The sequence below is a fragment of the Prunus avium genome, chromosome 1, assembly GCF_965620075.1.
Source record: "Prunus avium chromosome 1, drPruAviu1.hap1.1, whole genome shotgun sequence".
Taxonomy (NCBI): Eukaryota; Viridiplantae; Streptophyta; class Magnoliopsida; order Rosales; family Rosaceae; genus Prunus; species Prunus avium.
Genome location: NC_142284.1, coordinates 58,659,061 through 58,676,468, shown reverse-complemented (window position 1 = coordinate 58,676,468; position 17,408 = coordinate 58,659,061). Strand labels below are relative to the sequence as shown.

General features: G+C 37.6%; 3 protein-coding genes and 1 non-coding gene across 28 annotated transcripts; 1 reads left to right on the top strand and 3 right to left on the bottom strand.

The window, feature by feature from the left end:
• Positions 1 to 1,757: 1,757 nt before the first annotated feature.
• On the top strand, positions 1,758 to 9,770 carry LOC110756000 (putative disease resistance protein RGA4). 25 transcript variants are annotated; one of them, XM_088246865.1, is made up of 8 exons: positions 1,758 to 4,890; positions 4,990 to 5,050; positions 5,294 to 5,407; positions 5,626 to 5,751; positions 6,026 to 6,144; positions 6,244 to 8,147; positions 8,236 to 8,330; positions 9,175 to 9,770. In XM_088246865.1, exon 1 carries the CDS (start codon positions 2,530 to 2,532, stop codon positions 4,837 to 4,839), a length of 2,310 nt encoding a protein of 769 aa, XP_088102991.1. In that variant the 5' UTR covers positions 1,758 to 2,529; the 3' UTR covers positions 4,840 to 4,890; positions 4,990 to 5,050; positions 5,294 to 5,407; positions 5,626 to 5,751; positions 6,026 to 6,144; positions 6,244 to 8,147; positions 8,236 to 8,330; positions 9,175 to 9,770. The 25 variants fall into 25 exon arrangements, with proteins under 25 accessions (XP_088102991.1, XP_088102990.1, XP_088102993.1 ...); XM_088246864.1 differs by having other exon boundaries at positions 6,021 to 6,144; XM_088246867.1 differs by lacking the exon at positions 5,626 to 5,751 and having other exon boundaries at positions 6,298 to 8,147.
• A 372-nt stretch (positions 9,771 to 10,142) lies between these two features.
• LOC110755991 (uncharacterized) lies at positions 10,143 to 13,295 on the bottom strand. The gene is made up of 2 exons (XM_021957340.2): positions 12,402 to 13,295; positions 10,143 to 11,049 (listed from the first exon to the last, which is right to left on the bottom strand). Exons 1-2 carry the CDS (start codon positions 13,148 to 13,150, stop codon positions 10,407 to 10,409), a joined length of 1,392 nt encoding a protein of 463 aa, XP_021813032.1. The 5' UTR covers positions 13,151 to 13,295; the 3' UTR covers positions 10,143 to 10,406.
• On the bottom strand, positions 11,675 to 11,770 carry LOC148298084 (small nucleolar RNA snoR109). Its single transcript, XR_015833336.1, has one exon. It is a non-coding gene; the product is annotated as a small nucleolar RNA snoR109 (small nucleolar RNA).
• Positions 13,296 to 14,963: 1,668 nt separating the features above from the next.
• LOC110755969 (uncharacterized) lies at positions 14,964 to 16,833 on the bottom strand. The gene has a single exon (XM_021957316.2). The coding sequence runs from the start codon at positions 16,727 to 16,729 to the stop codon at positions 15,173 to 15,175; it is 1,557 nt and encodes a 518-aa protein (XP_021813008.1). The 5' UTR covers positions 16,730 to 16,833; the 3' UTR covers positions 14,964 to 15,172.
• Between the last annotated feature and the right edge of the window lie 575 nt (positions 16,834 to 17,408).

Below are 17,408 nucleotides of genomic sequence, written 5' to 3'. Positions count from 1 at the left end.
TGGAGCTAGTTTCCCGCCCGATTTAGATGTTGAATTACGTGATGCGCAAGTTATTTCAAGTTCATTCAATCTATTAATTTTCGGGCATATTCATGAATGGCCCCTCCAAACATGCATATAGTATGTGAAAGTTGTTAAACTCGTGTAAAAGTAAATCCAACTAAAGGTGTTTATATTTTGCCCTATCTTACTACCAAATTCAGAATATGATGAAAACGGTCGGGATGAGTTGCCAAATTATGATTATAATATAAATTATTACTCTAATAATAATAAAAATGGCTACAAGCCAGACTATGACATCGATAGGCCAAAAGGTGGCTTTGTTGGGTGTTTCAAGAATCAAAATCATTACCATGGCTACAAACAAAGAGCCAATTTATAGTTCTAATGGTCAAAATGATGACAAAAGGCCAACATATAAAGATAAAGAACCAAAATATGGTTCTAATCAGCCCATTTATACTTACGAGGCATTCAAAGAAAACATGGAGCTTTCAAATAAACAATGTCAAGACAACATGGTGTTTGATTAACCAAATCAACGAGGACTTTGAGCGTTTTAAAAAGAAGGATGCAACCCATATCCTATCCTTTAGGCTATCTTAAGAGGTGTCGCTTGCTCCACAAGGCAACAGTGGTCAGAATGACCACTCTTAATTAGCTCAACCAGAACAACTTAGTGGCCTGAATTTTCCCGTTATTGATCGAAAACAAATAAAATATGGCTAGAAAGTAACTGCTAATGTTCAGAACTTGATGCTTAATCGTGGTCGACAGCCAGTCCAAGTGCGGCAATTTTCGGGGGAGCAAATGGTGATAAGAATGTCTAGGGCAATATATCGAATGGTGACCAGAATGATCATGTTTTTCCAATTAGTGGTGTAGAAAACCCGATGAACCATAATCCAGTGACCGAAATTGATCATGTTTTGCCAATTAGACGTCAACGAATTTACTACTTGTTGTTCATAATGATGTTCAGAATATTGGAAATAATCCAACTGCTGCTATTGATAATGGTAGAGGTAGTAGACCAATCCATGGTGCAATGCCTGCTCCAGCAACAAGAATTGTGTTTGAAGCAGCATGAAGAAACTTAAAACCTTATGATCATGAAGGAATTCAGCCTGAAAAGACACATACGTTTTTGTAGTTGAGATGACCAATTTAAAGAGTCTAGTGGTTTTCAAAAGCGTAATTATTTAAACTCGAAAAATATGGGAAGAATTCAGTGGCTACTGGAGACTTCGTATCCGATCGTATTGACAAAATCAGATTGAGTTGGAGAGAAACCACTTGCTACTTGAAAATTCAAAATTATTTCATGATGTTCACGTTACTCGCTACTAAATCAGATCGAGTTGAAGAAAAACACTAAAAGTTGTTGAAAAACCAATCGTTGTACATGATGTTCACGTTACTCGCTACTAAAAAAAAACACATGCTTATGTTATTTACGACAAGTACTTGAGACAAATGATGCCCCTCACACGGACAAAAATCAAGATGACTCTCCTTCCATTCCAATAGATATAGGAGGAGCCCAAAAGCCACATGATGAACAATCCAGATTTAAGGGCCATTTCATTTGGAATGGACGGCCAGCTTTAAAATCTTTTTTTCAACGTTTGTTTTCATCTAATGACCAAGATTTTTTTTTTTTTTTTTTTTGGGAATGAGACAAATAATGGTGACATGACCGACCAACTAACCACCATTAATCTCTGGTTTTTTTTTTTGGACAAGTAGGCACGGTGGCCCTATTTGTCAACGGTGTCCTCATCTAGTCGACTTGGAGTCTTTTGGGTAGGAGAAGGGCGATACCAAACACTCATCTTGCACTTCTTACTTCATAGATCTTGTGTTTCTGTGTTTCCAGTGTCAAACAAACATGGTGGAGGCACTCATTTCCGTGCTCCTAGAACGATTGGCTTCTGTAACTTATCACCACATAGAAGATGAGGTGAGATTCGTTTTGGATGCCAAGAAAGAAGTTGAAGAATTCGCTGCCCATCTCGAAGATATTCGAGCCGTGCTTGAGGATGCAGAGCAAAGGCAAGTGAAGGAGGCCAGTGTGAGAAACTGGTTGGATAAGCTGGAAGGTATAGCCTACAAGATGGACGATGTGTTGGATGAGTGGAACACTGAGATTCTCAAACAACAAGTTGAAAAAAAAGAAGCAAACGGTGAAAATGCTCATGTTGCTAATAAGAAGACGGTATGTTTCTCTATCCCCTTATATTGCTTTTGTTTCGGCCAAGTAAGTCGCGTAATTCGTCACCGTGACATTGCTGTTAAGATAAAAAATCTGAATGAAAGCTTGGTTGTGATTGCCAAGCAAAGACAAACATATAATTTTCAATACTTGGAAAGAAACATTGAACTGCCAGAACGAGAAAAACTTCATCTTTTGTTGATACATCTGCAGTATTTGGTAGAGAAAAACAAAAGGGTGTTTTGGTTAGCAAGTTGTTTAGCCAGAGTAGTGAAGAAGGAAACGGCCTCCTTGTCATCCCCATTGTGGGGATGGGAGGAATGGGAAAGACAACTCTATCTCAACTGGCCTATAATGATGAAAATGTTAAATCCTATTTTGAGAAGAGAATATGGGTTTGTGTCTCGGAACCTTTTGATGAGATTAAAATTGCCAAAGCCATCATTAATGGTGCCAAAGGCACCACCCCTGAATCAGATGAGTTAGAAGATTTCTTGCAATGTATGTCTGAATCCATCGCGGCAAAAAAGTTGCTCTTAGTCCTAGATGATGTGTGGACACAAGACCAAAGAAAGTGGGAGAAATTAGAGACACCATTAATTCAAAGTTGTGCCAAAGGCAGTAGAATATTGGTGACCACACGAAAGCAGGAGATTGCTATTATGATGGGAGCTACCACTCATATGATTCATATGGAGGAGTTGAGTGAACAGGATTGTTTGTCAATATTCAAACACACTGCATTTTCTGGTAGGGAAAAATTTGAGTCTAATGAGCTTGAATCTATTGGTAAAGAAATTGCAAAAAAATGTAAGGGCTTGCCTCTTGCGGCAAAGACTATGGGTAGTCTGATGCGCTATAAGGAAACCAGGAGGGAATGGCAAGATGTTTTGGATAGTAAGATATGGGATCTACAAGAGGTTGAGCAACAAGTTTTCCAACCACTGTTACTTAGTTATTATGATTTGGCACCTGCGATCAGACGTTGTCTTTTATATTGTGCTATTTTTCCAAAAGATTATGAATTCAACAAGGATCGTTTGGTTGAGCTGTGGATGTCACAAGATTTTCTGAATTTGAAAGGAAACCAAGAAAAGAAAGTAATAGGCCAAAGATTTTTTGGTAACTTGGTAATGCGATCTTTCTTCCAAGATCTAGTAAAAGATGAGGATGGCAATATTATAGGATGCAAAATGCATGATATCGTGCATGACTTTGTTCAGTTTCTCACCAAGAGTGATTGTGTTTGTATGGAGGCTACCGGTACTAACATTGAGACAGAGCTCTTGCGTGCTAATTACACAATAGGGCTAGGGGACAACAAGATTCGCCATTTAACCTTAATGTTTGCACCGAAGGGCCCATTTCCGTTATCTGTTTCATCTTGCAATTTCAAAAATCTGCGTAGCCTTACAGCTTTGGATTCAAAAATCACTACCATACACTCAAATTTACTTTTAGAATTGAAATGTCTTAGGACATTAAATTTGAGTCATAATCTTATCAAAGAAGTGCCAGAAGAGATTGTCGAGTTGGTACATTTGAGGTATATTGATTTCTCTTTCAATCCTTTTCTGAGGAAGTTACCGAACGCAGTGTGTGATTTATACAATTTGCAAACCTTGCGCTTTGTTGGGTGCTATGGACTTCAAAATCTACCGCAAAGTATGGGGAAGTTGATTAACTTAAGCCATCTTTATGTTTCCGGTTGTGATAAGCTGAAGTACTTGCCAAAAGGGATTATGGGATTACAAAGTCTGAGAACACTAGATGAGTTTCGTGTTTGCGGCAGTGACAACGATGAAGCATTGAAACTAGGAGACCTGGGAACCTTGGACCAGCTTCAAGGTGTTCTTAGGATAAGAATTCCGGGGAATGGCGAAGATGGTGAGGCTGAGAAAGCACAATTGTGGAACAAAAAGCAAATTTCTCACTTGAAACTAATTTTTGAGAATTTTCAAAACGAGGAGAGAAAAAGCAGCAGTGTAGAAATAGTACTGAATGTCTTGCGACCGCAGCAAGATTTGGAATATTTAGATATACGTTGCTATCATGGCATAAGTGGTCCCAATTGGATGATGTCTTTACACAATTTGAGAATCCTTATTCTTCATGGATGGAATGAAAGTCAGTTTTTGCCTCCTCTTGGTAAATTGCCATCCCTTGAAAGACTGATGATATCGGATATGAGAAAGGTGAAAAAGGTTGGAGATGAGTTTTTGGGAATAGAAAACCAAACATCAATAAAATCATCCTCATCAGCATGTATTTTATTCCCAAAATTGAAACAACTCAGACTTGTAAGCATGTCGGGTCTGCAAGAGTGGGAAGGAGGGGTGAAGGAAGAGGATTCTGATAAGATTACAATAATGCCATGCCTTTCTTCCTTAAATATTACGCTTTGCAGTGGCCTAAAAACACTGCCAGGCTTCCTGCTAAAATCACCACTGCAGAATCTTTTCTTCCGTCATTGTCGGAATCTTGCACGAAGTTACCGACAAGGCACAGGAAAGGAGTGGCCCAAGATTTCTCACATCCCAAACATCACAATTGATGAAACTGATCCTGATTTTGATGATGAGGAGGGTCATGAGATTGTACAAGAAAAGGATGTTCTGTAGTTGAAGTCACTCACAGCTGTTTTAACCGTAACAAGAGTGAGCTGTCAAAAGGTATATTTTTTCTATACATTTCCTACTTAAACTTACTTCCTTCTGGTTCCTAGTTCATAGGCCCATTCCAGATACAAATTCCGTTTTTTTTGTTGATAGAAACAGGTTTCGAACGTATCAATCATGACCGAGAATCAATAATGAAAGAATGCAGAAAGGGGTAATCTCAAAATGGATGTAACTATTTCAAGTTTCTACGAGAATAGCTTTATGCAATATGTTCTTGTTTCTTCTGTGATTATTTGTTTCAATCATTTAGAAGAGAAAAAGGGATTGAAATCACCATTTCCTTTTGGCTTCTATAAACATTCATATACTTTGTTTCCCTAAGAGGCTGAAAACCAATTGACTCTTGGCCTATCTTATGTTGCTATGACCTTATGAAATTTTTCTTTCATTGTAGGGTGTAAACAAAGGGCACTTACTTGTTCTTTCATCTGGACTGGTTCAATTCCGGCTTCCGATGCCAAATTTGGCAGACCTGGGATGGTGTTCTTGAATTCCTGACAAACTCATGGTAATATGGCATGAAAATATAGCAAAATATTTAAGTTTTGTTAGCATGCTAAACTGTCACTAGATGGATCGTATAAATAGAGTAGCTAGGCATCATTCAGATGATGTTGAGGAATTGATGTATTTATTTGCCCCACGTGCAAAATAATGTTTGAGAGTTTATTGGTTATGAAAGCATATGCCATGCTCTTAATATGTTTGGTTTTGAATGATGATTAGAGAAAGCAATGTATGATTAGATAAAGCAATGGACGCAGAGGTAAATACTGGAGATCCAAACTCTGCCTCATTTCTTGCATGGCATGATGGCACTCAGAAGAATTTTGAAACTGGTGCATAATTAAGGTTGTTTTTTTTTTTAATCTGTCACAATTTGCATTCTTTCTGCTTGTTTTTGCATGTGTGGTGGCAGAACCACTCTTAGGGCAGGAGCAGCCTTGGGCTCCCAACTTTTTGACCTCTCTAATCTACAATATTATGTAGATAATGTTCTAGTATATACAACTAGTAATAAACAACTTATAATTTAAGTTAATGGCCCCTATAAAACGAATTAGACATGACTAAGTTCTAAATATTTAGCTCTAACATGCAACTTTTGGATACTTATATAGTGCAGACGCTGAGATGAGCAAAGGGGGTCTGACCCCCAGTTTTCAGAAAATTTGATTTTCTGGGTTTTTGAACACGGATCACCACCTCACCTCTGGAGCTTGAAGTAATCAGAGGGCTTAAGCGGTAGGCATCTGAACCTGCACCAACTCCAACAAGCCTCTTTGCTCCTCATAGGAAAAATCGTAAATAAGGTTGAATACTAAATAAGGAAGACTTTTGCAGAATTAATGGGAACGCATGCAGCATGATGAATGTGGTTTGCATTTGTAAATGCAGAAAAGCGTGGAAAAAACAAGGCGAAAAACCAGTTGAAGAAATCAGAATAAGCACCTTCAGAAAAGAAAATCATGTTTCATTTATGCTAAGCAATGTTTTATTATTCGTTTTACTTAGTCTCTTTTTGTTTACTCTTTCAGAGTTTTGGTTTCTTGGGTCCGCATATTATTGTGCCTTTCTGTCATTGTCTTTCTTTTCTGCGGGGTTTGGTTTGGTCCTCCCTTGATGTTCTTGTTTTCTTTATGTTTCTTCTCTATTAATAAAATTATGATCAATTGGATGGGCGAGGGGGCTCCCGCAATATGTTGATCCCCTTTTTGAGGGTTGTGAATGTTTGTGTATCCGATGACCGATACTGAGGAGTTAATCTCACATAATCCCTTGGGCTAGACACATTAGCTCAACTAATTTAACACTTCAATTCTTTTTAATTGATGTTACAATTTCTTTAGTACTTTTGTATTTGATAAAATTGATGCTACATCTTATGATATGGTTTTTGTTGTAAATCCATGTTTTACATGGATAAGTGGATGTCACCATAATACCTAATACCTAATATATGACTCACCCCACAATGTATTTGTAATATAGTGGTGAATAGTGTATTTCCTATGAATATAAATACTAGGAATCAAAGATGAATAAAACACACCAAGTAAGCCTTGATATACAAGCTTGGAAGAGTATTTCTATATTTTCTCTATCTCTCAATTCTCTCTACAATTCCCTAGTTTTATAACACGTTATCAACAAGAGTCTCTAAACAATCGAGGTTCTTTTGAGTTTCAATCTTGGTATCCCTCTTCCTTTACAAGTTTTGTTGTATTTCAATTCATTTGTTTCACTAACATCCATATATGATATATTATGAAGTTTATGCGGCTAATGCTTTCTTTGCACAAGGATACTCCAAAGTTGAAGGCAAGCATACATATGGATGCAATAAAAGAAATTTTTGTTTCTGGTGTTTGATTAGATCATAGCTTTCTAACCTTTTGTGCAGGATCTTCATCTTATATATATTATTCAATATAACATAAACATACTTATTGTTTTAAATATATATATATAATCTATGGTAATATCATATACCTATATATATATTAGGCGGCAGTTTTATCCCTACATTTATTTTATTTACAGTATCGTGTAAGTTTATTACTCATACATCGAATTTATTTTTATTTTAAAGTATGGAGTAGAATTAGTACCCATTCAAGTACATTTATTTTATCGCACATGTACTTTATTATTTAAAGTATGGTGCAAAATTAACGTCCATACAACAAGCAATTAATTTATGAATTTATTTTACCTTACTTTTATTTAAAGTGTGGTGTAGGTTTATCATCTATACAAGCAACATTTATTTTGTGAATTTATTTTACAAGTTCATTATGATGAATTGTAGATCATGCAAGAAATCAGAAAGTTCCTTGATGATGAAATAATATGAGAGCTAACAGTCTCTTTGGTATTATATTTGTGAAAAAGTGATCGGACATGGAGATCAGGTTGGAGTTGGCTCGCTTAAGGATGCGGAAATAGGAAGTCTGGAGCAGAAACGACCGGTCGTCAGTTCCGGAAACGACTGGTCGCCCAAACCCGAGAGCAACGAGTTAGTCCCCTAAAAACACTGCCAGGCTTCTTGCTAAAATGACCACTGCTGAATCTTTCCTTCTTTCATTGTCGGAGTCTTGCACAAAGTTACCGAAAAGGCATCGGAAAGGAGTGGCCCAAGATTTCTCACATCCCAAACATCACATTTGGCCCTGATCATGATGATGAGGATGAGGATGATGGGATTCTACAAGAAAAGGATGTGGCAATCTTATCCACCTCTTCTGGTAAGAGTCTTACTTTTTCATCTATCTATTTATTTATACATTCATTTACCATATTTAGTGTTCACTTATGTTTGGAATCATCATATAGTAGCTCAGCATGATATTCTTGAAGAAGCAATGTCGACGTAAGATATCCCATCTTCTCTAGGCTTCCCTCGCCTCATCATCTTGTACCATCAAAAGGTATACATTTCCTAGTCAAACTTACTTCCTTCTAGTTCGTATACGTAGTTCATAAAGTCATGCATTATTTTATCATGTGGCTTGGAACAGCTATTTCCTTAAAATATTTAGTTCTTTTTTCTATCACTTGTGTCAGATTTCAATGAATGATTGGTCAAATTCAAAATTATATACCAAGGAATTCAATCAGTTTACTTTGGGCACAAAAATGAAGGAAAATAAAGAATGCAGAAAGTGGCAATCTCAAAAATGGATGTGAATATTTCAGTTTTCTAAATATAGCTAGCTTTTTGCAATATGTTCCTGTTGTTTCTTGTGTGATTATTTCTTTCATCATTTGGAAGAAGGGTTTGAAATGACCTTTTACTTTTGGCTTCTATAAACATTCATATACTTTGTTACACTAAGACGCTGAAAACCAATTTACTCCAGGCCTATCTTCTGTTACTGTGAACTTATGAAATTGTTCTTTCATTGTACGGTCGAAACAAAGCGCACTTGTTCTTTCATCTGGCCTGGTATCAATTTCGGTTCCGGTCCCAAATTTGGCAGATTGGGATTGTGTTCTTGAATTCTTGACAAACTCATGGTAATATAGCTTAAAAACATAGCAAAATATTTATGTTTTATTACCATGCTAAACTGTCACAAGATGGATCGTATAGGTAGACTAGCTAGGAATCATTCATATATATTTGATATTGAAGAATTGGCTTCTGAATCTTCCGAACTTTTTCTGTTATGTTAATATGCTCCATCTCTCTCATCTACTATATAGACAATGTTCTAGTACAATTAAATTATAAATATTTAGCTCTAACATGCAACTTATGAATGCTTACAGGGCGGACGCACAAGGGAGCAAAGGGGGTCACTGACCTACTGTTTTCAGAAAATTTGTTCTCTGAGTTTTTGAACACCGGTCACCACCTCATCTCTGGAGCTTGAAGTAATCAGAGAGCTTTAGCGGTAAGCATCTCAATCTGCACCAACTCCTACAAGCCTCTTTGCTCCTCACAGAAAACATCGTAAAGAAGGTTGAATACTAAACAAGGAAGACTTTTGCAGAACCAATGGGAGCGCATGGAGCATGATGAATGTGGTTTGCCTTTATAAATGCAGAAAAAGCATGAAAGGAGAAGGCGAAAAACCAGTGCGAGAAATCAGAATGAGGAGCTACAGAGGTTACATTTAGCCTCTGAGATGAAAATACTGTTATGCAAGGAACATTACCCTCACAACAAGAGTTACAGGATAAGAAAAGAAAATCATGTCTTGTGTAAGTTGTGTTATAGTGCATTTATGCTATATGTTAAGCAATGTTTTATTATGTGGCTTGAAACAGCTTTTGCCTTAAAAAAATTCTATCACTTCGTGTTAAATTTCTATGAATAATTCTTCAAAATTCAAAATGAAATATCAAGGAATTGAAGAGTGCAATCGGTGTTCATTCAATAGAGTTGCATCAGACTTGTAGAAACAATTATCCTCTACTTTTCAGAGCATACCCTTGTTAATGATTGGCAATTCACATTCTATCATAAATTAATACGCATACAAGATTTTGAGACTGATTGACGAACAAAAACTGTATCTGTTATTTTCTTCCACTTTTTTACTCAGCAATCGGCATCTCGGGGAGATGAGAAAGGAGGGAAGATGTGAATTACAAACTAAACTGGACTAACAACTGAAATTTGCCAATTGATTAAACAACCCGTTACAATTCCCTTGGACAGACTTGGATTGAATGAATCACAATTGATTAAACCGAAGGTTTTGTAACTTGTAAAGCTCCCAGTGGAAGACATAGGCGGAAACCCTAGATTAGAGTAGATTAGATTTCAGAGTCATGAGACTATTCCTGCTACATTGTTGTATGTGGATAAATATTACAGAGTCATGCTTCAAATGGAAAAACCACAAAACTACCATAAAATCCCAAACTCTAAACAGGACCAAAACATACAAGAGCAGTAATGCCGTTTTCCCATGAAGAAAGTCCAGTGCTGCCTAAAACCAATAAAGCAAGATACAGAAATAAACACCAAGTCTTTCCTAGTCGCAAGGAATCTCTCAAGATTGCATGGCAGTGGTATCATCTTCATCACCTTCCTCACTGAACATATACTGACTCTGATACTCCATTAAGTACTGTGTTGATCTCTTTACGTCCAAAAACAGATGGTAAACTCGGTTAATATCCTCCATCTCCACAATATTTCCCTTCCGCTTTTGGCATGCCAAGGCAGAAGCTGTTATGAGATGGATAGCATATCTCAAGGATGCATCAACACCGATCTTGGTCAACAAATGCCTTGCCTCTTCAGACATCTCAACTTCTTCTTCTTGGCATCTGATGTCCAGAATCTTACGAATTTCATCCTCTGTATAAGGCTGGGTGGTAATGATAAGCAGGCGATCAAGGAGGTCAATAGGAATCCCGTGGGGGGATTTATAGTTTGTGCCTCTGATGGTAGTGATCCCTCTGTTGGTAGCAACAACTAATATTGGAGCCATCTCATTCTCCAAAGCACGATTCAAAAATGAAAAGCACTCAATGTCAAGCATATGCACCTCATCAATAAAGAGGACACCTGGCACAATCTCTGCCTTCCCTTCCTCCCTCCACTCTGCCACCTTTGTGTCAATCTGTTCTCTCACTTCCGAACGGATTTCACCAGTATCACCAGTAAATAGAGCCAGAAATCCCTGTGTTCTGGAAAAGTGATAAGGTATAATCAAAGAACTGTCATATTAATCCACAGCCAATACTGAGACTAACGTAGTGGCATTGCAATGGATGTTTTATACAGAAACCAAACAAGAATTACTAGAACAGTAAAATAATGAGGACTAAAAGAGGCACATTTATCATGACAATAACTGTAACACCAATCCAAAACAAATCAAGATTGATAAATATCTTGAAATTTCTAAAATAATTTGTAGATTTCTGTGCATGTGTTCACTCTCACCAAAACTCAACTGCAATTTCAGCTCCAAGCTTCATAAAATTCAGATTTAGGTGGAGTTAACCTTCCCTGAAGCTTCTTCAGGTTAGGTTTTTTCGAGTTTGGTTGGAAGGTGACCAAATGTAGGTTTTCCTAAGGGCGTTGTATTTAAATAAAAAAAATCATCTAATATATGCAGGCACCAATAGACGCAAACAGCTGGGGAATCAAAGCAAGTTTGCCTGGAAGGTGGCCCAATGATAATGTTGATATTAGACAAGGGCCTCTTGGAAAGGCTAAATCCGATGTCATTCCCCTCTTCTTCCCTTCTCATATGATTCATTAGTACACCAAACGGGAAAAATTATTATCATTTTTTTTAAATTAAAGAAATGTAAGAAACTCGGTAAGCAGATCCGTCGACAGAGAAAAATCTCACAACGGCCGGCCAGTAAACTTCCCAATTATTCAATTTGGCTACAGCCACTTTGGCAATTCAAGATCAAGGGTACTGCTTTTTATTTCAAACCCTTCTCTTGGTACATGTAGCTTCATACAATCCACATTTTTTCTTTTGAAAACAAAGTAACATATACACAGTTTTTGTGATTTGGTGGACCTACACAGTTGAAAATTAGAGAGGACGAGAAAAGCTTCTAACTTCTAACTTCTAAGCGATTGTAATCTCTACAGAGTTGAAAAAACTTCTACATGAATAGAATCTTACCGCACAATGTTGTAGAACTCAAATAAAGCCCACATAAATCAAAACTGAGGTACAAAACATCCAACTCAGACACAGAGTGGTAGTCCCCTACACCACGGATAACTACATTAGGTGAAAATGATTCATACCCCCTCCTCAACCATTGGCTCAATTCTTGAACTAATGAAAGAGCAAATAAACAACAGATAGAGCCAGTATGTGAAACGATAAAAATCTAAAATCCAATTACACTTACAATTCACCAGTGAATACCAAATTAGGAGGCTAATTGCAATTTTCCCAAGATTATTATATGATTACTAAAATTCATAAATTCATAATTTACAGCAGTATTCTCTCAATATTAGTAATTATGAACAACACAAGCTTGAAGCTGAGATTTTCAAGTACCTGCTGTTGATGACATCAATCTCATGAAGGGTGACACAATGCACGACCTCCTTGCGCTTCTGCAACTCTCCATCAGGGCACTGCATGAACTTGATGTGCGGTCCCATGGCGTCATAGTCCCTCGACCTCGAAAACGACCTACCAAGCTTTGTAATCTTCCCAGAAGCTTTATCAATAGCAATCACGTCCCCACTCTGCACCTTCTCCTTTCCCAAAGCCTCAATCATTTTGGCCCCCAAGTCATACACCGTCTCCATCTCCGTCGTCTTCAAAGTCAACTTCCCGGTCTTCGAAGCCGCCCCAGCCACCGCAGGCCGGTCAATCTGAACCTCCACAACCTCACCTTCGATGACCTCAGTCTCTTCCTTGATTCTAACCCCAATGGCCTTCCTAAAAGCTTGCATTAGGGCTTCGGTCTTGGACATCTCGAGAGAGAAGAGCTCGCTCCCGGCTAACATAGCGAAGGGGGTTTCGAGGCCGAGCGACTTGGCCATGCCCATGGCGATGGCGGTCTTTCCGGTTCCGGGTTGACCCGCCAACAGTACGGCCCGACCCGCGATCTTGCCTTCTTTGATCATCTGGAGAATTACGCCGGCGGCTTTTCGCGCCGAGGTCTGGCCCACCATGCCCTCGGAGACGTCACGGGCTTCTAGGGCAGAGTCGAGGCCGAGCCCTCGGATGTGGGAGTGTGCGCCTATGCGCTCTATACGGGTTAGGTCCCGACTCTCTGAGAGCTTTAGCTCCGCCATGGCTGAAAACTGAGAAGCTCTGTGAAGGGTTTTCTTCAGTGGCGAAGTGACGGAAAACTGGCGGCGGCGTGCGAAGAGTGAAGAAAGAGTGAAGGGTTCTTCTCTCTTCAATGGCTAATTTGTTTTGTTGTTGCCTCTCGTCTTTCTTTTAATCTCAGCCGTCTAAACCGTTAATATGCTTGAAAAGAGAATCGTGAGGCTGAAATATGCCACGTTAGCATGAGGTTTTTGGTCCCCGTATTCGTTCCCTCCATTTTCTAATAGTTGTTCTATTCGGAACATCATAAACCCTACTCAACTTGAAGACCCGATTTTCACCTTCTAAGAATCTAAACAGACAACTTCTATTTTACAGGGATGATCCTTTTTGCTTCTGTGAATGAAAAATCCAAATTTTTTTTTTCCAATATAAAACAAGGTAAGGGAAATTTTTAGATATTATGTGTTTTAACATACTATACAATCTTCACATTAAATCCAAGTTACCATGACCATCATGCTCGGAATGGAGGAAGTCGACAATTGGGGTACCTAGGATAGGGGAATTAAGGAATTGAATCAACTACTTCCCTAATTGATCCAATTCTTGGTTTTGAGGATATTGAATTATGAAACTTGTATAATTTTTTATTCCCCTTTTTTTTCGGTCGAAAGTATAAATTTTTTTCTTATGCATTAGTTTGGGAAAGTCAGAAATTGGAATCATTTCTAATACCATTTCCTGATAAATAAACATATTATGCATGGAGATTCAATATCTGGAGTTCCTTCAAGTAAAATCAAGTGCACCTATGGATCTTTAAAAGGTGAAAGAACTCAAACTTCTTTCACCTTGCTGCAAATACAACAGTCCCATCGAACTAACCATCTAAAACCATGATCACATTAGACACTGAAAATGAATGGCACAAGACACCATGATAAGAGAGCGAATATTGTCATATTACTCTAGCAGACGTTTCTTTGTCAACCATCAAAACTCAATTTGGCTCTCCTTCACAGAACATCCATCCATCAGATGAACACAAACACATATAAAGCATTGACACAGAAAGCAAATATATATTCTTTTCTGAATGAAGCAGAAAATCATATTTGTAACAAGATGTTGCAGTATAACTTGTTGAACGTAGCGATATTTCTCAAGAATGCAAGAAATGAAGGACTCAACAGCACTTGCATTTTGTGAAACCTAAGTGAGGCATGAGGCCAAATGTTCAGCAATTTCAGGGTATCGAAGAGAGTCTTCTGAAATTGCACAAATAGCAGCTTTGCAATATATGCTATGCAACCAACTTGGATTTCATCTTAGACTATTCAAGTGCATGAGTTTATTAAAAATGTCCAAACTTGAGAGATTCATTTACATAAAATAAAATGAGATGCATTCTAACTTTCAAAATTTAGAAGAAATAAACATGTGTAGAAGGCCATAGCCGATGTAGAATTTACCCCAAAAAAAGGTTCCTTTTACTTACTTTAATTTCTAAAACTACATGTAATGAAGCAAGAACAGTACCTTACCAGAATGTTGATTAACACATAAATTAAGCCAGGTTTCTCTGTCCATTGTCTTCAGTGTCACCAAGAGTACGTTTAAAAGCTACATGTAAGTCTATTGTTTTAAGGTCTGCCTACGTGCAGTTTTAATATTCTAAAAAGAATGCCAGCCAATTAATCGAAACTGCAGAAATAAAAGAAAAGGTACGCATTACCTATTTTCTTTTCAAAACTCTAGTCCAACGACACAACAAGAAATTTGAGGACACAATATTTATTTTTCTTATGGCCTGCAGAACAACATGAAACCTCGTTGAGGAAGAAAATCAGAAAGTTAAACTGATTTGCATTAACTCTAGCAGAAATGCTTTTGAAAAATCACTTCATCAATTGGAAGTCTGAGTTCAACACTTCAACTGGAAAGGACAAAGAGGCCAGTATACAAACAGAAATTGCAAGTTAAACTATATCAAAAAATTTATAAAAAAAATACTAACAGATTTTTGGAATACATTATCCACTTCATGCTAGACTACAGAACCTGCTACTCAAATCTTCAGCCAAGCCTGTTCTGCCTGTCTTGGAGAGCTCTTTCAAAACTTTCGTATACACTGAAAAATCCGGTTTAAGACCCTTATTAATCATGTCAATCAGAATATTTTGGGCGATGACTACATTTCCTTCATTCATATAAAGCCTTGCAAGCAAACTGCAAACTGAATTGCTAAAGCAACTGTATTTAACACTTGAATCAACAACATGCTCATATGCTTCTTTATATCTCCGCAAGTTAAAATAACCCTTGACAAAGGCAGCATGCGATGTAAGTCGAGGTTTAATGCCCTTCAATACCATACTATCAAGTAACTTGCGTGCAAAATCAAAATTTCCAACTTTACATGAGTAACAAATCAGTATTTCGTAGGTTATTTCATCAGGAGAACAATTCATTTCTAACATTTGTTCAAACAGTTTAGTAGCTTCGGCAGATTTGTAGTTCTTATATAAGCTACTGAGTATATAATTGTAAGTTTTGGAATCTGGGTCACAACCGACTTGCCTCATCTCATCAAGCATATCAATAGCTCTGCCAAAATTTCTTCTCCGACAACTTTCTCTTATCATGATATTGTAATAAGATCTCTTCCTCTCCGTTATTTTCATCACAAAATCGGCCATTTTAAATGAACCCTTGACACTGAGCATCTCAATCAAAGAGAGCAAACCAACGGATCGACACGATCCACCAACTTCATTCAATACCTCTACCACTTTGATAACAGAAGCCTTCTTTGATGACGAAACAGATATAAACTCAAATGCATTCCGTGTGAGACAAATTCCCACTGATCGGAAGTCATTCATAATGTGAAGCATTGCATGGTAATCATCTAACCGCCCACAATTATCAATAACCAAGCTACAAATATCATTTCCATAACAACTAATGGGCTGTGAATTCTTAATCCAATCAAATAAACACAAAGCAGATACTTTTTCGGAATTCAACACCTGAAAAATCTGAGCAATGGAGGCAATAGATAGACTTACATTCATCGAATTCAACTTGGACGCCAAATCATTCTCACCCCTTCTAATCATACCAACAACTTCCAAAACTTGCTTTGAAGTCGGTCCAATCCCATCAATACCCACGTTCCCCAACCCATCATTCTCATCAGAACCTGAAGCTCCTGGTGGCGAGGGAGGCTCGAACGCATCAGAAGACGCAGTTGAAAATGCCTGAACGCGTCCATGATATTGATCTTTAAGCAAGTAAAGATTCGCGAACAGGCCCTTATCAACACCACTCGTGTACAAATGTAAAGATTGCGACTTTTGAGAAGATGGGGCTGCTGAAGTACAAACTGCGGAAGAACCGATTGAGGAAATCAAGGAACTCACTGAATAGCAAGCAGATTTCGTGTGAAACTGATTTGAATTCAAGAAATTATCCGAAGAGGGCTCATGCGAGGCTAGGGTTTTGGGAAGAAAAATGGGAGCATGAAATGATGGTCTGGATTGTGATAATAGGGAGTCAAGATTGTGAGAGTTGGAGAAGTACCTGAACCTTTTCATGGTGCTAGTATCTTCAAAGTGAACATCGACTGAGCTCACAGCGCAAACAGGGTAGAGCTGTCAAAGGAAAAGGAAGGATCTTCAAACTGAACATCGACAGAGAATAAGCTCACGGCGCTATATTTAATTTATATATTTATATATATTACATGGCAGGAGATGATAGGCTGAATTATCTCTTGCGTTTCTTCTCTGTTTTACCGAGAAGGTCTACGGTTCGAGTCCGTATAGACCTAAAACCTAAAAATTAAAATAAAAAACGAAAAAAATATATATATGATATATTATATAAATATAATAAAAAATAAAATTTACTAATAAATGTCTATATTATTATATAGATAAGATGTATAATATATATAATTTATATAGAAATATATATATAATTTGGAGAAAGACTTTTATGAAACGAGTATCCCAAGAAAGCAAAATTGTATTATCACTGTTGGAACCAAAATTTTCTCCCTACAGTTGCCTGGGGAGGGGTTTCAACCGGTCCACTTTCAAAAACACAGCCCAATGCCATGGAACATTTAGCATTGAAAAGAAGTGAAATTACAAGCATGTCACTTCAGAAGCTCAAAAAACCACTTTAGTTGTAGCAATATCGCTATTGGCCATAATAAAAGAAAATAAGGATGGCAATATTAGATGGAATGATGTGTGTTGTGCTCAAATT